Raw genomic sequence first — 25,344 nt, forward strand, 5'->3', positions numbered from 1 at the left:
TTCTTATTAACTCATGCTTCCCACATAAAGTTAGCAAGATTCAGTGATCGGCTGGATGTTTACTGTCCTAGCAGTACATAATTTATTTTGGAAAACGTAATCTTTATGCCCAATGGTTTAAACTAATTGTTCACTACTAGACATTCGAATGAGACTAATTTCACATCTGTCCACCATAAGGTTTCTTATACCTTCTGAAGCACTTGGTACTAACTACTGTAAGAGAGGAGATCAGATTAGGCCTCAAGACTGGTCCTTTATGGCAGTTTGTATATTCAGTGAACTTCTGATCCTTTATAAATCAAATATTGCACTTTCACCATTTGAATTTTTTACAATGAAGTTGGATTATATTTTTTTAAAAGATAATTTTCATGTTACAATCCCTTGTTCTGGCTCCAGCCTAGAAGCTAATAGCCAAGATGCTGCTCCCTGGACTCTCTCTACCTCTCCAAATTGGAAGGCATTTCCATTTCAAAACGCTTGCCTGAAGGGAACAGAGCTAAGCCTTCTCAGTAACTTCCTAGGTATAGAGCACATCACAAGTGGTACGAACCAGCAGAACAGAGACCAGCTCTACAGCTTGACACTTCCTGTTACAAAGCTGGAAGTTTGTTTTTGTTCTAGCTATTAGCTTCCTCAGCAGACTGACTCAGCCCATCTTTCATCTGAACAGGTCAGCCTGCCACAGAGCCACTGTCAACAGCCTATTTTGGCTTGCCTGGATCTGAAGGCCATTTTATTGCGTGTTCAGCACAGGTTATAACTGACAAGTATGGGTCTTAAGCAAGATGACGGAGAGCTGATCAGTGCAGGCCAGAGGACATTCTTTTTCCTATTGGAAAAAAAAAAAAGCTATTTTCCTCCTGTGAGGCTCCTTGTACAAGTACCTGTGTTCCCCGTATTAAACAATTTTGAAATAGCTGAGCAAAACAAAAACAGACAGCCCACGCTCCACTCCCCTAACTCTATTTGAAAACTTACATGAAGAGAAAACTACAGAAGACCTTTATTTAAAAAAAAAAAAAAAAAAAGAGTGAACTTACAGGTTTCCCAACCATCATGGATTCAGTGATTTTACTCTACAAAAAGTAACGGGTGGATGAGCAAAAGGACTAAACCTACCAGCTGCATCCAGGTATACTACAGCAGCACACGATACTCCAATTGCTTTCTGTTTCATGCTTGATTTGCAAGACACTTCCTAGAGTAAGAAAGGTGCCATTAGTGCCTATTGTTACTAGCTTCCTCAGCAGACTGACTTAGCACATCTTTCATCTGATGCATCTTCCAAGGTGAAGCTACACCAGGATGCCAAGTTATTTCATCCAGGAGCTCAGAAAGCCATTTCTTATCTGGTCTAGATTTGGACTGGGGCCTAGATTTGAACTGGTGGGGATTCTATCAAGGGTAATTTGTAAATGGCCTCAAATTCACCTTTCTTACTCTTGAATACACTCCAGGCACTTCCCTGACAAAGAGGGCACTTTTAAAGACAATTTATGACTCTAACGTTTCTATACCCTCACCAGCATACAGAAGCACCTTATTAGCCCAGAGCAAATTAAAAATCTTCTGCCTACTCTTATTGATCTCAGGTTGTAAAACAATCACAAATCCTTGGCATGAGCAGGCAGACCACCCACCCTATTAACACATCTAAATCACTTGAACCATCCAGTTCATGCTTTCCTTGCAATTTAACAATGTAACGAAATATATTCCACCATAGGAACTGCCAAAATGGTCAGCTCAAATACCCATCTACCCCACTTCTCAGAATAGTTGTGGCCTTGTCAATTTGCTATATTCCTTGGTTTACATTTTTTGCCACTTCACTTATTGCTATAACTAAAGCAACTGGTTACAGTTGTTTCTACTGACCCATTTTCCTTTGCATGGGATTAAGTGACTGTTCTAATCTCATTTGTTAAATCATAGATTTCTCACCGCAAGGAGAGTCATCAACTATGTGCTTGTGTGGAGACGAGCACAAGAGGTTCCTAGGAATCACTGAAGTCTTCAGATGGTACCAACATTTATGAAGAAAAACAATATTCCACCTAATATATATTGTCTCTTTAGTATCTAGATATAATAAAGAGAGACACACCTAGGTTTTCCTTCAAGACAAAAAAATATAGCAATATGCAAAAATTCTAGTCAGGTTAAATGGGTGAAATAAATAGTCATTAAGAACCTTCTCTCTCCCAAGTCACTTCTAAAATGGAATGTAAACTCCCCAGACACTTCCATGCTTTTAAAAATTCATTAAACCACAAGGGAAAAAAATCATTACCTTTGTATGGGAATGAGGAGGAACCCTAATGACCTTTAAGAAAAACAATGTGTATAAAAGATACGTTAATAGAATTAAACGTTCCCTCTTTAATGCAGTCACAGAATTGTACATAATTGCCATATTTTTGTTCTTGAGTAACACTGAAATAGCATGTTACTTTTTCTTAAACTATATCCAAGTATTAAGTATACAGTAGTTTCAAAATGTTCAAGCTCTGACAACTAAAATAAGGGATGCAAACCCATCTTTCAGCCTGCAACTAAAACTAAGCTTTGATCCCACTGGCGTTCTGCAGGTATTCATGGGTTCTAAAAAGCAGGCCATTCTCTAAGTGGATTTAAACTCCTTGTTCTGCTTACTCAGATTTGTAAAAGCAAGGCTGATATGAACTTACTACAGAAAGAAGAAAAGGCTTAAAACACAAACAAGCAATAAACTATAAAGACACCCACTTTATAATTTAGCATTCCAAAAGAAAACAAAATACAGGAAAGTCCACCAAAAATCACTGCTGAAGTCATTATTGCAGCCAATAAACTTTGCACCTTTTTAATCCATCTCTGCAAAAGCATACAAAGCAAAATAATTCCCTTCAATTACATGCACTTACACCAAACTTACTAGAACTTGAGGCAAACGTTTCAGCACAAACAGCAGAAAATACAGCTAAATGTTCTGAAATGGGAGACAAAGTTTCTCTTACCTGTTCCAAGTTTAACTGGCTCTAACATGCTGGTAAAAACTACCAGCAGATTTCAGCCTCCCCCAGCTCGTGTTGGAAGTGACTCTCAAACACAGCCCTTCCTGTTTGACCTTTTTACCTTTCCTGTTGATTAATTAGCCCAGTTTGGACATGTGAACTAACAGGAAGTTGACCATTAACTCATACTGTTAATGCAGCAACTGTCTTTTCTAAAATGCTCGTGAAAATGTGCACAGAACATTTAACTATTCAAGTTCACCATTTGACATGCAACAGAATGTGTTAGAAATACGCTGGAAGCCTCATTCACATGCCTTTCCTTGTCCTGAACAATTGAAATGTATTACTACTGGTACTTATACCAACAGCAGCTAGAAATTTCAGCTACTGTTATTAGTGTTAAACTTCTTTCAGTTTTATGTCTTATTACTTAGCTGTTATTGAGCAAGTACAGAACTCATTTTCTCTATTGTAACAGATTGGGGACAATTCATTTCTTCAACTAACTGAACTGCCATATCATAGCTGGCGGGCAAATGACATCAGTTATAGATATGAAAAATGTTGTGAATCTGCATCAGATCTAACTACTTTACTTCTGTTTGCTTTGGGGTTGTACTGCAAGGAACCATTTGTGCTAAGACTGGCACACATGTAGAACAAAGAGATGGTCCTTTACCCAAAGACCGTATTCACATTAATACCAAAAAGATTTTAGTAATGATATATTCGAATACATGCCAATAATCATTCTAATATAATAAAAGCCTTTGTCCATCTGTCTGTCTGTCCATAATGCTTTATTTGCACTCTGATTGGTTGTTTCAGTAAGCAATGCGATTGGCTACTGAGACAATCAATCAGAGAGCTCCAAGAGCATTCCAGACAAGAGGCGGCAGTGGTATGCTGCCATGATGGTGGGGACTGAGGGGGATGGAGTGGAGGGGGTGAGGCCAACAGCGCTAGCCTCACCTCCCCCCATGTCCCAAGCCCTGCTCCCTAGAGCTGGCAGTGGCATGGGGTGCTGGCCAAGGGGGATGGAGGGGATGGTGGGGCAACGTTGCTCCTGGGAGGCAGTGGTCGGGCTGGGCGGTGGGTGGTGGTGCTATGTCCCTGCCCGCTGCCCTGTCATTCCTGATGGGCAATTGGCTAGTACAAACTAATGGTCCCTTCAGAATTTTAACTGCTACCTACAATAGCAAGAAACAATTTAAACAAGATAATTCTTTGTTATTGCTGCATATAATATAGTGTCACAGTACACACCATTATCATATTGAATCTACCTACAGTTATTATTGTAGAATCTCTTTCATTGGATGCTTTCAGGAAGAGACGAGGGTTAGGGACAGAAGTTACATATAAACCAGTTTCAGTGATCAGAAACTGGTTTAAACCTGTAACAGAACAGAAGTTCGGTGCACATAAACTAGTTTCAAAATGGCTGAAGTTAGTTTAAGATAAACCTGGTTGACTGTAATATCAGACTTAACTGATCTAGGTCAAACCAGTTTATGAAACTTCTGTCCCAGACCCCTTCCTGGTTCAAGTTAAATCAGAGTCCCCCAGGATCCCAGCATGCTTTGCAACCCTAGGCTGGGCTGGGCTGTGCTGTCTGCTTGAGTAGAGCAGGGTTGGCCCCACCCCTCTGCTCCCTAGCCTGAGCAGTGAGGGCTGGCTGACAAGGGAGTGGTTGTAGGGGTGAGAAACCCAGCTGGCACACTCTGGTTTACCTAGTTTCATAGTTGGTAGGGTCAGAAGGGACCTGAGGAGATCATCTAGTCAGACCCCAGAGCAGTCCCTGCCAGACTTTTCCCCATTGGAGTGGAGAGGGTATGGGGGGCAGGGGCAGGGGAGAGGGATTAAACCCCCAGACCAGGTATGCCCAGCTTTCCCCCCTGCTCATCACTCACACAATGTGGGGCATGGCCACAGCTGGCCTAGGCAGCAGCCTCAAGCAAAGCAGGGGCATGGAAGGAGATTAAATTCCCCATTCTCTCCATAGTCCCCATGCCAGAGGGAGAGAGGGGAGACGGGTTTTAATCCCCCTTCCTCCCCCACTTTGCCTGACATACTGCCTGGGGCCAGTGTCTGGCCGTACCCCTCCTTGGGGACAACCCCCCCCGCCTTGGAGAAAAACCTTGCAAGGGTTGCTTCCTGCTTTCCCCTTCCCCCTCCAGGCACACCCCACCTGGGGTCCCTGCAAGCCAGGGGGGGAGGGGTATAAACCCCTCCACAATCAGACTCAGCGGCCTGCCAGGGCCTTCCCATGTCCCCCATCCCCCCACTCCCGCCAGCTCAGCTTCCCTCCAGCCTTGTGGCTGCTGCCAAAGGAAAGGGAGGGCTTGGTCTAGTGCCCCCCCGCCCCGGCTTCTATCCTGAGCCACTGCAGGCATGTGACTGCATTTCCGGAATCAAAATGAATGTCTATTCATTTGCAAATCGGTTCAGTCTACACAGGTAAGACTAGCCTGCAAAGCTTGAATCATTTCAGGATCAGGCTTTTTTGAATATCTGTACTTAGCTAAGAGGATAAGCATTTGACAAGGGTAGCTTAAGAACAGTGCATACTGCATTTATGCAAGGAGTTGCATTAGAGGACTCTTGAGGTTCCTTCAACTCTCTGATTCTATATAACAGTAGGCATACATGGAAGAGGAACGTTTTCTCAAGAACTTATGATATAATGTATATCAATCATCTACTGGCTGTATACTATTTCACAGATTCACAGAGGTTTACGGCTGAAAGGGACCTCATGAAATCATCGGATCCAGCCCCCCTGCTCTGGACAGTCATGATAAGAGCTGCACATTACAATGAATACATCCTACTTTACATAGATTCATAGATGTAGGGTCAGAAGGGACCTAAGTAGATCATCAAGTCTTGTGCCCTGCCTAGGCATGAGAGAATATCGGGCTTATAGGATCCCAGCTAGGTAAGTGTCAAGCCTCCTCTTAAAGACCCCCACGGTAGGAGACAGCATCACTTTCCTTGGAAGTTGGTTCCAGATCCTAGCCGCCCTGACTGTGAAATAGTGTCTTCTAATATCCAGCCTGAACCTACTCTCAAACAACTTATGGCCGTTATTCCTTGTTACTCCGGGAGGTGCACGGGTGAACAGGGTCTCTCCCATTCCCAGCTGGTCCCCCCTGGTAAGTTTGTAGACGGCCACCAGGTCCCCTCTCAGCCTTCTCTTGTGAAGGCTGAACAGGTTCAGGTCCCGTCGCCTCTCCTCATAGGGTCTGCCTGCTGTCCCCGGATCATGCTAGTGGCCCTCGTCTGGACCCTCTTGATGCTGGCCACATCTCTCCTAAAGTGCGGCACCCAGAACTGGATGCAGTACTCCAACTGTGGCCTGGCCAGTGTTGCATAGAGGGGAAAGATCACCTCCTTGGCCCTGCTTGTGATGCATCTGTGGATGCATGACAAGGTGCGGTTGGCCTTACTGACTGTGTCCTCATATTGGCAGCCCATATTCATTTTGGAATCGATAAAGACTCCAAGATCTCTTTCTGCCACTGTGCTTTTGAGAAGGGAGTTCCCCAGCCTATAGGTATGCTGCTGGTTCTTACTGCCCAAGTGCAGTACCCTGCACTTGTCAGTATTGAATCCCATCCTATTTTCATTTGCCCATCCCTGTAACCTGTCCAGGTCCAGCTGTACCCTGTCCCTCCTTTCTAGCATGCCCACTTCGCCCCAGTTCTTGGTGTCGTCAGTAAATTTGAACAGGGTGCTTTTCACCCTTTCGTCCAAGTTGTTAATAAAGAGATTAAACAGTGCGGGCCCGAGGACCGAACCCTGGGGGACCCCACTGCCCACATCCCTCCAGGTCGAATATGACCTGTCCACCACCACTCTCAGGGTGCAGTTCCTCAGCCAATTTGTGATCCATCTGACTGTGTAGGCATCATTGCCAGAGTTGCCTAGCTTTTTAATGAGAATGAGGTGGGAGACAGTGTCAAAGGCCTTCTTGAAGTCCAGAAAGACTACATCCACCGTGACACCTGTGTCCAATAATTTGTTGGTCTGATAGGATCTGCTCCTAATGAACCCATGCTGGTTGCCCCTGAGCATTGTCTCCCCTGCCGGTCCTTCCCAGATGTGCTCCTGGATAATCTTCTCCAAAGCTCCCCCAGGATCAAAGCAAGACTAATGGGCCTATAATTGCCCAGGTCCTCCCTTCTTTGAAAATGGGGACCACATTGGCCCTCTTCCAGTCTTTTGGCACCTGGCCAGAGCACCACAAGTGCTCGTAAAGCCATGCCAAGGGCCCCTCGATAACCGCTGCCAATTCCCTCAGCACCCTGGTGTGGAGATCATCTGGACCTCCTGATTTGAACATGTCCAGCCCCTCCAGAAGCTCCCTAACTCAGTCCTCCCTGACCCTAGGCCTGTCAGAGTCTCTCCTGAGTCTCTCCTGAATCTCAGTGGGGGAGTCCTGGTCCCTGCACAAAAAAATGGAGGCAAAGAAATTGTTAAAAAGGTCTGCTTTTTCCTCTGGTGCAACCACCAGATTGCCAAGCATATCCTGCAGGGGCCCCACATTACCCAGTACTTTCATCATACTCCCTATGTATTTAAAAAAAGGACTTTTTGTTGTCCTTGATCCTTGATGCTAGCCCTAGTTCCATATCTGCCTTAGCTTTCCTAACAGCCTCCCTACAAGCCCAAGCAAAGGAGGTATCCTCTTTGGTGATAGTCCCTCCCTTCCACTGGGTGTACATTAACTATTATGTACCTTGAAATAAAATAATATATTTTAAAATTAACTATTTTTCTATCAATGTTGATTATTTAAAATCATGCATGTACATATGGGTTTTCCTTGAAACTGGGTTAAGTTTCTCCCCAAGTTTCTAGTCACATTAATGGGAATTCTGTTCAAGGACTGAGGAAATAATCTGCTCCTTTACTTGAATTAAAGGAATTTTATTTTTTGTAAACTTCTGCAAATTTCATCTACATTCTCAATTTGAAACGGTTGAGGGAAAATCCACAGCATATCTCTAGGTTCTTTTGTTGCCCAAATTACTGTAAAACATAACTTATAAGCATCCATTTATTTATCTTCACAATACTATTTTGAAGTACACAAGTTGTCAGTGTGAAATAAAGATACACAAAGACTAAGCAAGTTGCCTTAAAATTAGATTGGTAGTCTATAGATGAGAAATAGATTGAACCAAAATCTCAGACTCCAGCCTAGTTTCAGAATCACTAGTTTCTTTTAGCCTTTTTCCACAATTTATGCCCAGAACCTGGTAGCATCATTATGTTATACAGCTATTAAATTGATTCCCAAACTGTGCTATTCTTGATGTTGTTTAACTGCTGCCCATTGACCTAAGTTGGGAGGGCTCTAGATATGGGAAGTTTTCTGCTCATGTTTGAACATATTTATAGTTGGCTCTTGTGCTGGCTGTATTGTAGCCTTTTAAAATAAATGTTGTTTTCCATTACAAACAGGCAATTTAATATTTCTGTGACATGAACACCTTCCCTGCCAAAATCACCCCAGAGACTAATACCTTGTAACAAACAGGAAAAGCACAAATATGATACATAATGGACACCATCTTAGCAACTGTATACAGCTGGTCTACCCCAGTGTGTGTGCACCTGCAATCCTGTGCTGTGTAATCTGGAACACCTATTCAAATTCCGTTATACTAGGAATGGCTTCTGTTCAGCCTTAGCTATCTTGTAAACATGAACATAATATACAGAGGATATGCTCCTGCTTTTGTTTGGTTGCTCCTGATCTTTACAAGATTAGCAAATGAAGCTGCCAGGATACAGAGAAGAACATTCCATATGGAAACAAGACATTTCCTTTCATTTCCATTGTCTCTCTCATATTGCCTTTCAGCATCCTGTTTGCCTGCTTCACTGCAGCTGCATGTTTGGCTGAAGGCATTATCTACAGCAGTCTTATCAAATATAATTTAATGTGTAATATGTTACTATTAAAAGCCAAGTTCAACTTCAGTTATGCACCTGCTGAAGTAGGTGAGACATAAGACAAAACATAGAAAGGGCAAACTTTGACCCTAAAGGTCTAATATAAGCTACAAAAAGGAAGGATATTTTCACCTTATGGTCATTATGGGATTTGTCATGTCTGAGGAACTTTACACAAGTAACAATATTTGCTCTTCAGGGTTTTCCTATTTACTGGTATTTAATGGCAAACAAGAGAGCTGGACCTGAATATCCTCCTCCTCTTGCTGTCCTTCTCTTGCTCTAACACATAGGAAAGTTTATTATGCTCTACATCCTAATCTCATATATGCAGCCTTGAATTGTTTCAACTTTACAAGGTTCATCCTCTTTGAGTCAAGTACTTAAACAAAGATCTCTTACTTAATATATCACGTATGCTACTGCTCTACAACATCTTTGTTCCATGTATGCTGGACACAGTATGGTTAACATTTACACAAGCCAATTTATCTTTTTGCATAACTTTGGTTTGATTCATTCCCATTCTTCCAGTTATTTATGCACATTACCCTAAAATAAGGTAATGCACTGCAATCTGGATTGTATACATTTATTAACTCATCCATGCACAATACTTGGAAGATTTGAAAATGCAACTTTTAAGTGTGAGCCAGTTCTGTAAAGCTCTTTCTTAGCAAGCAGTTCTGACTTATACTGACTAACCTTAGTAGGGTTATTAATTGACTGCAACAAATCTACAGGATCACAATCCTATTTTATCATTTTAACATTAGAGTGACTCTAAATTTAAGTTCCATAGCCAAATTAATTTCAGTAATGTGCTTCACTCTAATCAGTATGTTACCTCTGCACAGGAACTTCCAGAAGAGCTAGCTAAGGGCTTAAAATGTTTTGGCAATAAAAGCATGTCAGCTATTCCTGTTCCTTGTTAGACTCAAGATAACTTTTCCTTCCCCCAACCCCTAAAGGAAGACAAAACTGTCCCCCCAATCTTGGTGAACATGTAAAAACAGAAAAACATCAACAGGAAAATATATACTGGTCCAGTTATAAGGAAATGCTGTCGTCCTACAGTCTGCAAGAAAATGCTGAGTCAAAGCACCCAGCTGTCGCAATACTTTAATACAGCTGTGAAACTGTTTACCTAGCATTGTCAATAAGAGTTAAATTTACTTCAGATTAAATATTATTGAGCTTATTATTCCTCAGCAGGAAAAACAACATGCTACATACCCACCAAAGCTTCCTTCTTGCTTTAATGAGTCTTAGGGACTAGCATGGCTCTCTCGATATTTTTGGCTCCAGGTCAAGAAATCAATGAATGAGCACAATGCCAAGATTCAGCTCAGACCCAGTTCTAACAAAGTAATATAATGCTAATAGGAGTCTGCACTGTTTGAGTTACTTTCGTCTTATATTTAAACAGACTTTCCAGCCCTACTCCAACCAAGGTTTTTATGTTTCTACTTTATTAGGATGGGAGAAGCTTGTTCCAGTAGCTTCTTCCACCAAACCTCAGTATAAAAATTAATGGTAAACACTTACCTTTTGGAAACTGAATAATGACTTTTTCTCCTAGGCTGATCATCAACATGGTATTGATTCCCTTTTTCCTTGTATTGTTTTCCTTTCCCAAGAAATAACCTGCTTTTCTAAATAATAATGAATTTGGTGTGTAGGATGATGGGAAAATGGAAAAGTGAATTATGTCTTGAAGTCAGAGGATCAATAAAGGAAGAAGTGCTAGGAAAGTTTATTTACAAAACTAATTTTGGGATTTAGGCCTTTCCCCCATCCTGTAATTATTGAAACCCATGTAGGACATCGAAATGCTGTGCACCCTCTCCTAGGCTATGGGATTATAAAGCTGCCTGATGGACCTGGACCAGGACTTCAGAATTATAGCACATTAGGGGCAAGGTCATGCATAGTTAAAAAACCCTAAAACAACCAAGCAAAACAAATCAGACTTGCACTTTTTACCCTACAGAGCACCTATGGAAAGCTTTGGTGAAACAGCATCATAAGGGCCTTTCAGGAGAGCACCAAACCATTGGATCTGGGAGGTAGAGGGCTTGAAAAAAAATATTCTACACTTGATTTAGAATCTTAAATATCCTTACAAGCATTGGTGGGAAAGCCCAAATGCTTTCTTTTCTTTTCTTTTCTTTTGGATTAGCAATATGTCTTTGTGTAGCACTCTCTTTTAGGTGACTTTAAAGAAATGCAAGAGCCCATGAAGGAGGTATTCAGGTGACCTGGCTTCCCATTTAAAAGCTCAGCTGAGCTGTTTGGGCTAAAATGTGGGGTTTCTAAATGTGGTGATATTTAAATTGCCTGTAGGAGAAATCAAGGTGTTGGGTTACCTAACGTTTGGCTGAAGACTAATTTGCTGTGTTGTGCAAGTGAGTTTGATATGAATCAACTGCTTCTCTTTACAAAAGATTATTTTCTTCCCCTGTTGTTTGATAAGGGATGTTGGCTGTGGCTCTTCCCTTTGAGGCTTTTCACTTAGGCAGTATTAACTCTTTCTGTTGATCTCCAGAGGAAAGAGTCAAGTGATGATCTGAGTTAGGTACCTAACTGTATGCTATGGAACGAGAGTTTTCTGAGCACCCTGTAGCTAAATGGTTAGGGTACTCTCCTAGGTGTAAAGAGGTATGAATTGTATCTCAACCAGGTGCCTAGCTGTTGGAGTTTCATATCCTGGGTGAATGATCTAGCCACTGAGCTATTCGGTAAAAGGGGTTTTCCTCCTTTGCATGTGAGGCTGGGTGTTCTCAGAGTATAATTATGTCTAAACTTGGGGGAATTCCTAGTTTATGAATCCTTCTGGGGCTATAGGTATGGGGTAAGCACTTGGTTGTCAAAAATGTGGTTCTCTGTATGGATGGTGTCAGAACCTTAGGTGTTTATATATTTTTCATTGGCTAAAACCTGGTTATCTATGAAATTCAGAAGAGTCTAGGGTTCGAGTGGCATTTTAAGAATCTCGTTTGGGACTTAATGCCTAGAGTAGCGTGTAAACCTTGGTTATGGCACTATAGTGCTGCCCTGGGAGTGTCTGCAAAACATGTCTTGCCTGCTTGTTCCCATTCAGCACAAACAAAATCACAGAAATAAAGCAGTGAAGCTATTTTATAGTGGCCTTGAGAATATGCTAATATGTACGCTCAAGAAAACCTCAGAGAAGCTCAGGACATGTACACTCAAGGCCTCTAAGGTAACTAGATAGAGCATACAGATCAAGAGCAAGTGGGCAGGCCATACTTTATGGTGGTATACATGAATGCAGGAGAGTGCAATGTAGACATGTCCTGAAGCATTTGTCTTGCCCTTGTGAACCTAGACCTTGGTTTCCAGATGTTCCACTGAAGTTAATAACATAATTTGGCAGCACCAGCCTGCATTAACAGGTTCCAGTAGGTCACCCGTATGTAAGTGATGCAAACAGAGAAAATAATCCTGTCTATATATACTTACAACAGACTATCCTTCAGCTCCCATTAAAATTCATTTAGTGTAGGAGATATTTCTTCCTTAATTAAAAAAAATTAATCTGCTGGCAATTGTTTTATAAGGGGAAATCAGTGAATCAAAATAAAGGGAGGTCAAGGAAAAACAATTCAATTTAGCACATGAGATCACAGTACTGGGTATTAGTGCAGGTGCTGCACATGATCTTCAATCAGTTGTTTGCTAGCCCTAAGGAAGTAGTGAACAAGTATTGTCAGTACTTTCCAAAACATGTGGGTGGAATTTTTTTTCTGTTATTGCCAGAGATAATATTACAGCCATCTATTCAGATCATTTAACATGCTGTAAAAACAAAAGTCAAGGTAAGGCCCCTACTATTTGCCATTTTATCTGAGGACTGTACCAACACTTGCTTTCTAACTTTAGAGAATCTATAATGAGAAAGTATTAAATCCATAATATTCTTCCTCTAACATATTCTGGGTTTTTTGATGAAGGGTATGCTAGCAATATAATTTAATCCTAGAAATATATTTCAGAACATAAAGACTGATTCTCATTTCCATGTAATCTAAACACAGAGCATACATATTTTGTCCCCAGTCCTACTGGTGAAATGACCAAAATAATCTTAACTTTGTCTGTTTTATCTGTTTGCTGGGATATTTTCTTCATTTGTATCTTATGATCGTGTTCTTGTTCTTTATCATTTAGTCCTCTTCTCACATTATAAAGCTCCTAATGGATGACTTGAATGACTAGCTATAGATAAAGGTTTAGATGATGAATATCATCATAAAAATGTCCTCTTTATGCTTATGCCAGTGCAATACCGCTGTTTCAATGAAGTTAAAATAATTCAAGAATGGTATAGTAAATGGAAGGTTCGGCCCTTGAGTTGTTCAGCGATATGTTCTAATTTTTCTGCATAGCGTCCAAGCCCTTACCCTCTTAAAATGTATTTGGTGACTCCTGTCACCTGAACATCTTTACAAGGTAGAGAGGATATGGAGGAAAGGAGTCAAACCCTCTCCTATTGTGGCCTGCGTAATCCCTCTGATAAAGCAAATGTGTTATGGGGAAGAGATTCATTTAAGCGTATCCTACAGGACAGTGACCAAGCCAGCTGAATTTCTGCAACAGAAAATGATCCAGGTAGTGTATCTTCTTCTGTCCCTGCCTGATCCAGCCTGAGTTCACCTGTGTGTATCATGCAGGTCACCACTGCTACTGAATGTTTGAGGCCTGTAAAACTCTCAATGATAATTTACAGAAACACTTCAAGTATCTGTTATTTTCCACTAAATATAAATAAAAGCCTTAACATGTGCAAAATGCTTTGATGATAGTTTAGACTAGCCTGTCTCTTATGCTTTTTTTCACATTACAGAATACATTCACTTGGTTAGAAGAAAAATATACAGAGATGCCTAGCTCTGGGACTCATGCCAAAACAGTACACTAGAATCCAAAAAAAGATACAGAATAATAGATTTCACCAAACCCACCTCTGCCACAGAAAGCAGAAGAAACATTCCTTCCCTGCATCCACGCCCCAAAATTGTCCGCCCTTGATCCCACTTCCCCGCACACCGTGCACAAATTTCTGCTGTATGTTTGATGGGTAACCGGATGAAGGTTAGCTTGGACTTGGAAGGGGCTGGTGGCTCAGGGAGAACTCCTTAGCTGTAGTCTCCCCTCTTACAAATCAAAGTAGCTTGAGAGCCTTCTGCTGGGTTTTTTTAGATGTTTCCTGTACCATAACTGAGGTTGCAAAACCCTTTCTATTTCACTCTGCTGGTCTCATGAGTTCATATCTTCCATAATCATTCACTACTCGAGGTTGGAATTGCCTGTGCACTTGTCAATTTTCCATAAGCAGAGCTCTTAATTTTCATTGTCTAGTCCTATGTCATTGTTTTCTTGGTGTTTCTTCATTTCTCTATATCAAACTTTTTTCTCTTGTTACACATTTAAATTGTAACCCTTTGGGATAGATTGATTGGTGGAGGGAGAGTCAGGGGGAGAGATGTAGATCATGTGAGGGAGGTGAGTCATGTCTCTCTCTGATCTCTAGTATCAAACTGTTTCTTGGTACAAATCAGATTACTGAACATTTCAAGGGGACTGCTGGGCAATGTTTTCAGTTCTTGACAATTTCTACATCACTACACTTGCACACATTCTTCACAATTCATATTATTTCATTCAAAATTCAACTTTAACCACAAGAAAACTCCAAAATGGTGACCACGTATAGCTAGTGAAAAGAAGTAAAATTTTCTGTTGACATCTTTATCCTCACAACTTGTATATTCTATCCACATTTTTTTTCAATGTTTAAAATATTGAAAAATAATATCCATAGATGTTTCTAATTTTATACCTTTTCTCCATTAAGGTAAGGTAGGTTATAAGAGTTATAAGTGGTATTTCCCATTACTTTTAATAACCTTATATTATCTAATAACTGTTACTTTAATAACTTTTACCTTCTCCATAAGGCACAATAGCTTTGTGGAAAACAGGAAGGTTGGCCTAAGACTAATATAGAAAGTTGGGACATTGTGTGCTATTACAGAATACATTTGTGAGTATATTATCCCAAATTAACTTTCTTAGTCTATAGAAATTACTATTTTATTGTTATAGATTTTTAAGTAGAACACATTGAGGGATAGGAATACACAAACACCTGGCTGGGGTTACTTAACCCCAGCGCTCTTTCCTGCCCAGAGCAGGGGGTCGGACTCAATGACCTAACAGGTCCCTTCCAACCCTAGAAACCTATGAAAGCGGAGGGATGTGGGAGGGAGAAATTGAGAAGATAAAGTTTTATAGCAAGCAAAGTCAAGGGAACAAGTAATTATAATATGAATATATATGGCTATATTAAGAGGCAGAAAACAGAAAGGTGGGTAGACCCGCAAGTTCAAGAGTAATGAGAAGCTGAAGGGACAAATGTGGTGTTTTGACAGGATCATGCAGGGAACCAGTTGTGTTTAAACGCAAGCGAGTGGAGCCTAGGTGGGGTGAAGAACCTCCTGCCTATGATCCAGTTGGGGGTCTCAGCAGTATTTCCTCCCTTAAAATTTAGATGTCCCTACTATTGAGGGATAGGAGCAAGAAGGAAATACTGCTGACTTCTGTTCAGCAAAGCACAAAATATGGCAAATTCAGATGCCACACAGCACAGGAACAACATCTTAGGTCTTAAGTCTGTTCCATGTTCCCTAGTTGGCGTGGAAAGCACAAGATCTCAGATCAGTCCTCCATTCCTCTGGGATTTCTGTTTCAGAAGAGAGTTGATGTTCATACCTGTTGTTTTTAGATGGACTCATCTGGAAATTGCACCATGACATGCACAACATCAGAACCTTACTTAGTTCTCATTTGGGCTAATTAGAAAAATGTCAAGTACAACATTTTATGCATTACTGGATTAGTAAGAAAGAAAAAAGACTAAATGAATTGTTTTAATTGTTCCTGCTAGGAACAAACTAAGGCCAGCAAAATAGTGTTGATTTTGTAAGATACAACTTTGGTGAGGAACGTCGCTGAATTCAAAGAGCCTTCTTTTGTAATAGAAGTTGGCCAGTCAGTCATTACATTGGATCCATTTTGACTTTCTCTTTACTCCCCCAGTCGAGTTGCATCTTTCTTTCACATTTCCAATGAGTCCTGTTTATTCACTCTCCTTAAATGCCTGGCAAAAATCACCAAACAGCTTAGGCAGAATCCTTCTGTCAACCCCATCTCAGGCGGGTGCTTATGATTAGTGTGGCCCCACCCTCTATAAGATGGAGCCAAGCCAGATTGCCTTGTGCCTCATCTGTATATAAATTTTTGGAAGATCCCAGGACTTGTGATGAGAACAGTGCCAATTGGGTTTGGGGGCTGATTAGCACATGCATCCTTTGTGGGGGGCGGGGAGAGAGCGGGGTAATCTGGAGTACACACATACTGAGAAGTGCTGAGCTATGGGATCATCCTGGCTTGAAATGCTATTGGCTCTGCTGGGGCCCAGCCCAATGAACTATATGGTACATAATGAGATTTTTGCCTTTGAACTAATATCATGCATAATCTGTACTATATAGAAATGGTACAAACATGCTGTTTAAAAGTGTGTTTGTGGAGTATCTGTAAATGTGAAGCGGTTGCATAAAAGGTAAAATGCATCAATTCTGGATGAGCTAAATTATTATAAGCATGTTTGTTTCGAAGTCAGTGTTTTCAAATTTGCCCTTCACTTCCATGTGCTCAGGAGAGGAGAGAATCTTACAGTAAAGAAGGTGGAGGAAGTAGAGGATGGAGGGCAAGGAAGCCACCTGATACCCCCCGCACATTGTTTTCCCTACTGTAGCAGTGGGAGGGGGACAACTTCAAGACAAGCTTCCAATAATTAGATTCTGTACCTGAAAAATTATACCGTATGTATGTCACATTTTCCATATATAGAATCATCTAATTATTGAGGGATTGTCTTATAATCAGGATCGTCTTTTATATTTGACTAAATACAGAAGGGCAGATGCCCTCTCCATCATGGGTAAGCCACCCCAGCATGGGTACCTGAGTGTGGCACATGAAGGTATTTTGCTTCGCATACGCACCTTGGGGCGGACAGTGGAGAAGGGGCCAGGGCTGTGCTGCCACAACAAGGATTGGGCCCCTCACAGCTCCTCTGCCGTCCTCCCCTAGCATGCCAACATCTTACAAGTCAAGATTGCATGTGTTTTTGGCACTCTGCCCAAAAATGTTGCCAACCCCTGCACTAGGGTTTTGTTTCTGTTTTCTTTAAAAAGCTTTTCCCTCGCATTCAACATATAAGTGCAAATCATCTGCCATCATCTTTAAAATATTTACGAATTTGTACATGTAAATATACATTGCATGTAACAAATACTGATTGACTGAGACTAAGAGGAAGATGCAAGTAATATCATAGCAATATTAATGCTAAGAACTTTTAGTTATCGTATACATTCTTCATTTACTTGGTCCTTTCTCTTTGACAGTAAGGGTCACATCCAGATGAGTGTGGCACCACATACCGCACATTCAGTTGTTCTCCGCACTGCAAGGGAGCAGTGCAGAGGGTTTTTTTTGACCCCCTGGATATCCACAGAAAAAAAAGAGGAGCAGCACATGCACAGGCAGCGTACGCCTGCTCAAAAGCGGAGCTGAGCTGCTTGGAGATGTGCTGACACTGCCAGTCAGGCTCAGTGCACAGAATCACCACTTCTGTAGCCCCAGGAGGCTTCCAGGACCCCAGGTAAGGCTGCTGGGGCCAGCCCAGTGCTGGCCCCAGCCTCCCTTCTTGACCCCAGGGTAATTTGCCATGTGCCAGAGTGCGTGTGGCACAGGCGTTCACCAGGGACAACTAGTGGCAGTGCAAGATGCACTGCTGCTAGTTGTTCCTGGGGAACCAAAAGTCCATACCATGTGTGGATAGTGACCAAGGATTTCATTTCTCTGTCATGGTTTCTAGAGCTTTGTTGTCAGCTTCTGCTGCAGTTATATGAAAAATGTCAGATATTTAAAATGTTTCTTCTATTAGTTGTTGAATATAATCTGGTTTTGATATCATTGTAAATTGCCTATAAATATTATTTGATATTTAGGGGTCCCACTAATATCCTTTCGTTTCTTGTAATATCCACTTCTAGCTATGTATGAGTGGATTCAAATATGTAAAATCCCCTCACGTTTTGGTGAGGGTATACCAATCTGTTCTGTTTGGCTAGGGACAGACATTTTAAAAGCCTGAACTTGAATTCATTTGATTTTTGCAGGTTAGCTGTGTGTATGTATACGTATATGTATGTACCTATTAGTTGTGTTTCACTTTGATAACAAAAAATGTGGATTTGGGGGTTACTTTTTTTACCCTGAATTGGGGTGGGTTTTTTTTTTTTAATAAGACAAAACCAGGATCCTTGGACATTACCAACTGAGCTATTGATTAGCTCCAAAAAGTCCCAAGCAGACACTGTGCTATTTCCCTTATACAGCATTACCTAGCATACCACATGCTGGCTACGGTCCACGCTGTGGGAAAGAGGAGGGAAGGATCTCTGCTTAAGCAGTGAGTGGGGGGGGGAGGGCGGCACAGGGAAGCCAGCAGACCCTGTTGTACCTGCAAGTCTCTGCCCGAGCTGCAGCCCGGGGGCAGAGGGGGGGGGCCAGCCCTACTGTGGAGCAGAGAGCCCTGCCTAGCCCAGAGAGCATGCCGGGATGCTGGGGGAATCTGGTTTAACTTAAACTAGCAAGGGATCTGGGACAGACATTGAATAAACTGGTTTGACCCAAATCAGTTAAGACTGATACTACATGCAATCAGGTTCATCGCAAACTGGTTTCAGCCATTTTCAAACTGGTTTATGTGCACTGAATGCCTGTTCTGTTACAGATTTAAACCAGTTTCTGATCACTTAAACCAGTTTGTGTGTAATGTCTGTCCCTAGCCTTTAAGTTTACAAATGTATGTATCTGAAATGACATGATGATCTGATTCAGTTTTTATAACGTAACCAGTAGAAGAGTTCTTTGTAGGGCATAGACAGTTTGACTTATTAGAATGGTGGGAATGCTGAAAAACTGCTGCCTAGATCTGTATCGAGGAGGTGTGAGTGGGCTGCCTGGAACTGAAGTGTATTTATGACAGGTCAATCCTTTTCATAGCTAAAGGATAATAGGGAAACTAACTTGATGATGCAGCAGCAACTCACAAAAGCGGTCCTTGAAGTCTTTCACTAAAAAATGTTTCTTGTCTTCATCAGTATAAGTCCTCTGAGATGAGGCTGCTGATGAAGTGCCATTATCTCTTCAAGATGTTATATGGAGAGGTATTTTCCAAGTTGTTCAGAGTAATAACACATGTTAAATAATACCCCCACACATTGATTGGTCTGTCTTGAATTACTTTCTAGTAGGAGAAGGGTGAACTTCTGTTTAAAGGATTTGATTGAGATGTAGCAGATCTGAGTTCAATTTCTGGCTCTGTCACAGGGTTCTTATGTAATTTTTAATGAGCTGCTTAAACTTCTGAGATCATCAGCTCTGAGATGAGAATAACACTATTGTATGGGTAGTTGTTTAGACCATGAATTCTTCATGCCAGAGATTCAATCTTTTACTGCCCCCATCCTATAAATATTATGCCACCAGTAAATTGGCCATTGTCTGTGACTTAGTTACCATTGTACATTAATTTTGATTCAGGAATGTTTGTACAAGTAATGAACTGAGGCAGAAGTTCAAAAGATGATTTCTGGTTTGTCAACGAGAATGGGAGATCCCAGAACTTTGCCTTTTTATCATCATATAATGATTTTTGTTTACATATAGAAAATCTACTAATTAAATATTGTATTTCAGGAATTCGAAACTACGTACTAAATGTATCTTTCACCATTTAGAAAAAATTATTGTAAACCCTGGTGATAGAAATGCCATTTGATTTAATAGTATAAGTATATTATTCGTAATAGTAATACTGATTTAATAGCTTTAATATCATCTGAACTTCACTATAGTGTAGGCACTATCTTTTCTTTGTAATTTTGACTTTGATAACTGAATCAATTCTAAATTTTGCCTATACATCTTTTAATGTAAATGTCTGCCCTTAACAGGAATTATTCTATCCTACTGCTGCCCTCTAGTTGAAAATGTATGAACATAAATTAATGTAACCAGTAGTGTACCTTCTACTGCTTCAATACTCTTCCTTGGCCTTTTCTGAAGGGTTTCTTGTTACATTCTTAGAGATGGGGTGACTTAAAAGTCAGCTGAAGGAGGAGAAGAATAATTGTATTACCCAGTAGCTCCCTCCGTAGAAGACAGTATATCTTACATTTGCAAAAATCACTGGAAAAGGTCTAAGACCACTGATGTTTTGCATAGTAACCTCCCACATAGGCAAAATCATTTTGTGTAGCTGTTGTAATAGGGAATCTGTGTCACAGGGAAAATACAAAGGGGGAACCCCGGGGACAGGAACCCACAGAGGGGAATGGGGAAAGAAAGCCAGGGTAAAGGGAAATACTTACCCGCAGTGAGACCTGCGGCAAAACTGGAACCCGAGGGAGAGCCCGCACGGATCATCAGCCACGCCTTTATTCAGCTGCGGCTGGCCGGTGACATCAGCGGCGATCGCCGGCCTGTGGAAATAAAATGGGCCGCCGGCGAAGAAGAGGGAGGCAGATTTGCACCGGCAGGAGCACCAGCAGGAGGTGTCTCTCCAAAGCTCCTACGGGAGCAAGAGGAGCTGGAGGCTACTTCCCCGAGTGGGGAAGGACTCTTCAGTGCACACTGCAAGCCAGAGACTGCTGGCCGCAGCAAGAGGAGCCGAGAGCCGGAGGCAGCTCCTTGTGACCGGGACCCCAGACAAAAGGGCAGAGGGGCACAGAAAGACCCCAATGCCAGTGGCCGCAGCAGAGGGGCTGGAGAGGCCAACGCAATCCCTGGCACCAGACCAGGTGGGACCATTGAGGGCACCGGGAAAGCCGAAGAGGCGCACCAGGTGAGAGACGGGAGGCAAGGGCAGCATGAGAGGCTGCGAAGCACGGCCCTCAGCAGTGTGGCACTGATCCCGTGGGTGACAAGGGGACAGGTGTCCACCAGAGGACCACAGGTGGCCCAAAGAAACAAAAGGCTGGGCAACGAGGGGGAAGAACTGTAGTGAAGTCCGCGGGATACCCTGGCCACATACAGGGCCTAACATAGACCCCTAGGGTCAAGGGCGGGTTGTTAGTGACTAGGCCGAGGGGGCCTGGCAAAGGGGGCAGTTGGGTCCCTCTGAGTGTATCAGTGGAGTTTTTTTTGTGTATTGTGTTTCCCACTTTTGGAGGGGTTGAGGGTCTGACCTCGTGGAGCCTGATTGTTACTTAAGCCTCAGGGTTGGTTGTTAGCCTTACGGAAAAGGCAGCGGCCTCTTAGTCCAGGTAGGATACTGAAGGCTGCTTACGCTTTAAGGAAGGAGGACCACCCCAAGAAAGTAAGCAGGGGCTCAACGGTCAGGAACCTGGCCAGGAGGACAGCAGTGACCCGTCAAGGCTGGGTGTAAGGGCGAGGTAGAGAAGAGGTGGAGACTCGCAGAAGACCGCTGGATAGACGTTCCACCATTGAAAGACTCCGAGTGGTTGGATCCTCCACTGAAATAATATTCAAAGTCATGGCAGGCGAGATTGGGGAAGACCACACCAGAAGCAAACACCTATTCGATGGACCACCAGGGACGGTAAGGCTAACACCATCAAACATCTGGGCCAGAGCCACATGTGACTGGATGTTCGAGGCCAGGTGGGCACAATCTGTTTTAGGGGAGCTTAGGAAGAAGGATTCTGTGGTAGATGGCAAATTGAGAGAAGCAAGACAAGCCTCTGTAGATATTGACAGTTTAGAGAGCCATCTACATTTTGGAGACATCAGAGATGAATCCTAGGGTTCTTCCACCATAGCAGAAGTCCATAAAAATGTAGTGATGAAGTGAATTGATTCTTTACCTTGCTTTCAGATGTCTGGGACTATGCAATTTCTAATCCCTTTAGTCCTAAAAGCAAGGCAAAAATTATGTAAAGGTTTATTGGGGGCAGGGTATGCATTTCAGTGAGTTTGTATATCCCACAACAAGGGAAATCCAGTCAGGAGTAAATTGGATAACACTTTCCTGATGGGTACTTAATGTTTTGTGGTGGTGTTGTCAGCATTGGCTGTTTTCAAGGGGCCTAGGTCAAATTGTAGAAATGTGATTAGGGAGACCCAAAGCCTGTTTCTGAGTGACTGGAGAATGAGTATTTGCAGATGTGACAACCAGCTTGATCAGCAATGTAAAGGAAGCAATCGACATGTCCAGCTAAACCAGTAATAAGATCCAATTAAACAGAATACAAAGCGTGGGAAGACATTATAAGGGGAGACCATACATTAAATAATCCAGATAGACTAGACCTTGCCTTTACAATACGAGTTATAGCAATTGATGTAACCAAATGTATTATGCTTTTTTGCTATAATAGATGTGTTTTTGTTAATATCCTTAGATAAGTTGTCAAAACAGCCTTGTAAAACAAGACTGTGAACTAAGGTAAAAAAGAAACAGGACCATGTTGAACAGCTTTCCACAATGGCAAAGGAAAGAAGATATGAAACCCCGTTTTACTTTACCAAGGATATAAATTCCAACTAACTGATACTTTACAAGTCCACAAGCAATCTGGTTCAGTCTTGTCCCCAAAGTTTTAGTGAAACAGAATTAAATAAAAACAATCAGACTAACATTTATTAGAATATTTAGCATAAATAAGGTATAGGCAGCTTCTTGCCAAACTCTTGCTCAGGGACCTCTATGAGAGAGTCTCTGACTCATTTGGGTGTTTCTGTGGTGGGTCCCAGATAATAAGTGGGTCAATGTACCCTTGTTATACCTCACTCACCTATGCACTCCAAATATGAAAGCTTCCAATGAGGTTGCTCTGGGTTGTTTCAGGCCAGAGACCAAGTACTTGAAAAGAGGCACAAATGCAATCATAGGTAGTTTTGCTGACTGACTTCACTCACTGACTACAAGGAATGTACTCATTCTAGTGAAGCGGCAACTACAGTCCATTTGTCTGTTGCATAAAATGCATTTTCAGTTTGTATGCTGTCCTTGTTGCTGTCATTTTTTGAGCACTTTCCGAAAGAACATTATGGGAAAAGAGCAATGCCACTCACATTTTCTCATCTCCTCCGTAATGGGTGAGTTTTGTATGCAGTTTCAATAAAATTTTAATTTGGAGTTTTTTGCTTTTTAATATTAGAGAAGGAAGATTGAAAACGTGCTTATGCTTGAAGCAGAAGATGTTGAGTTTTGTGATGAGTTTTTTAAACTTCAGCTTCTTAGGTCGGCACCTGAAAGCTGTTTACTACATGGTCAAGCTTTAGCCTTGTAGTAGAAAGTTTCATTATGCTGGTGTCCACTGACCTCATTAAAGACTTTTAGGTGAGTTTTTATAGATAGACTGGGCCCAGGCCACTGAGCACCTTGAATGTAAGGATGGAGCCTTCAGCTTCACTCAGTAATTTAAGAATCCATTATACCATTGTTTGATGTTCCTGAGGAGATGTGTTTCAGACTGAATAGGTTTTCTAAGAGCTGATGCCTTTGGGCATCTATACATGACAAGCTTTAGTTAAAATGCCCCCGTTGCCATTGTGAAACATGGGGACCCTGAATACATGCAACTTGGAACACACTAATTAGCACACTTCAACAGGCACAATTTTAATGGAGTCTGCTCCAACGGATGCTAATTAGCATGTGTCGGAGCAGAGCTCCGACATGCTAAAGTGACTGATGACCAAATATACTGTAATCTAGCTTGGGGGTAGGTAATGAGGACTTGTATAAATGAGGCCAGGTTGTTATCTTGGATGCATTTATCCAGCTGCAATTGGTAGTGAGCATTACTCATAGGTGGTGTTCACATTAGAATATAGGATTAGCAAACAATCTAGGATTTGCTAAATATTTAACTATCTTATTTACCCCTGCAACTCAAAAAGGGGCTTAGCCTCTTCTTACAATCAAATTACACATGATTGTGATATAGCCTACTTGACGCAGGAAGATATAGCTTCCTATATAGAATATTGTCGTAGTTGGAGACCTGACGCAATCTTTCCTATGTGACGTAATACAGACATACAAAGTTCAGCATGTGTTTACTCCAGAATGCATTATAATACCAAAAGTGTTTTGGTCATGAACATGTATTTCCTGAAGTTTTGCTGTATATACTTATGACCCCATCTCAGCTGGAAAGGTAGATGAGATGGGACAATAAGTATATACAGCAAAACTTCCGCAAATGCATGTTTTTATTTTAATACCTTTTTTTGAGTAGTAGTGATTTCCAACGTTGCTCATGCTCTTCCTGTTGTCACTCCCAGATAACTCATGGGATTTATTTTTCTTTGCATATCTATTAGTCTCTCCTATTGTATGGCCCCCAGTCTCTCTTCTGCATAAATTATACATAGGCATTAGTTAATCCATTGCAATTCTTATTGCATCAAGCAATTGCTTGACCAGTTCTCTTAAGAATTTACTGTCTGCGAGACAACAACTCTGATTGTCCTGTTCCAACCAAGATTTCTTTAATCTTCTTTGATTGCACCCTTTGTTTTCATTTTCTCTTTTCAAAATTTGCCTGAGAGTTATGTTTGACCTATAGATCATAATATATTAAGACTGACAATGTTTAAGTTAAGATTCTGTTGAGGTAATACCTTTTATACTGCCCACGGGTTGAGAGGCGCTTTATATAGGTTATCACAATGGTGCAGACACTTTAATATTACAATAGTTTGCTATTTCATTATGTCTGCATCACACTAATTCATTATTTATAAGCATATGTACCTCTCACTGAGTGGTCTGCAATGTATTTCCATAGCCAGAAGTGCATTACAATCAAGATCTTTTAGCTTATAAATCTTCTACTAGAAAAGTGTCACTTTTCTGCTTTGTTATTTTTGTTCCCTTTCATTTCACTTATTAGTGCCCAAAGAGTGCAACAAAGATCAGGGCTACATAGGACAAGGCTAGAGATTGATATTGCTTATAACTAGAAGCTCGTATGTCTTTGGAATTTTTCTTGACTTCAGCAACTTGTAGCTATTCACTGATGTAGTTGCCTGAAAACAGAATAAATCGTGGCATAGATTTGGGGTAGGGCTTTAGATTTGTACCAGTACAGCTACATTGGTTGCTGTCTATTGAAGAGCAGTTTCCAGTATAATCAAGGCTTGGAAAGATGAGAAATGTGACTAATAAGAGAGAGACAAACATAGGGTACATATGAGCATTACACTTAGATAGACCTAACCACAATTAGGTTGA

The 25,344-nt window shown here is 41.5% G+C and overlaps 1 protein-coding gene across 9 annotated transcripts in view; it reads right to left on the bottom strand.

Moving 5' to 3' along the window:
* SH3TC1 (SH3 domain and tetratricopeptide repeats 1) overlaps positions 1-25,344 on the bottom strand; it is a 99,233-nt gene that overhangs the window by 67,992 nt on the left and 5,897 nt on the right. For 2 of the 9 annotated variants that reach the window (XM_025195223.1, XM_014527226.2), the window contains exon 1: positions 3,006-3,115. Coding sequence is in view for 2 of the 9 variants with exons in the window: in XM_025195230.1 (XP_025051015.1) it covers positions 3,006-3,033 (28 nt within the window). In the remaining 7 variants the exon portion in view is untranslated. Of the gene's footprint in view, positions 1-1,125; positions 1,205-1,950; positions 2,085-3,005; positions 3,116-10,520; positions 10,982-11,098; positions 11,239-20,164; positions 20,249-25,344 lie in introns of those variants that run through there. The other 7 variants (XM_014527228.2, XM_025195206.1, XM_025195208.1 and 4 more) reach the window with 7 other exon arrangements.

The sequence above is a fragment of the Alligator sinensis genome, unplaced genomic scaffold, assembly GCF_000455745.1.
Source record: "Alligator sinensis unplaced genomic scaffold, ASM45574v1 scaffold421_1, whole genome shotgun sequence".
Lineage (NCBI taxonomy): Eukaryota > Metazoa > Chordata > Crocodylia > Alligatoridae > Alligator > Alligator sinensis.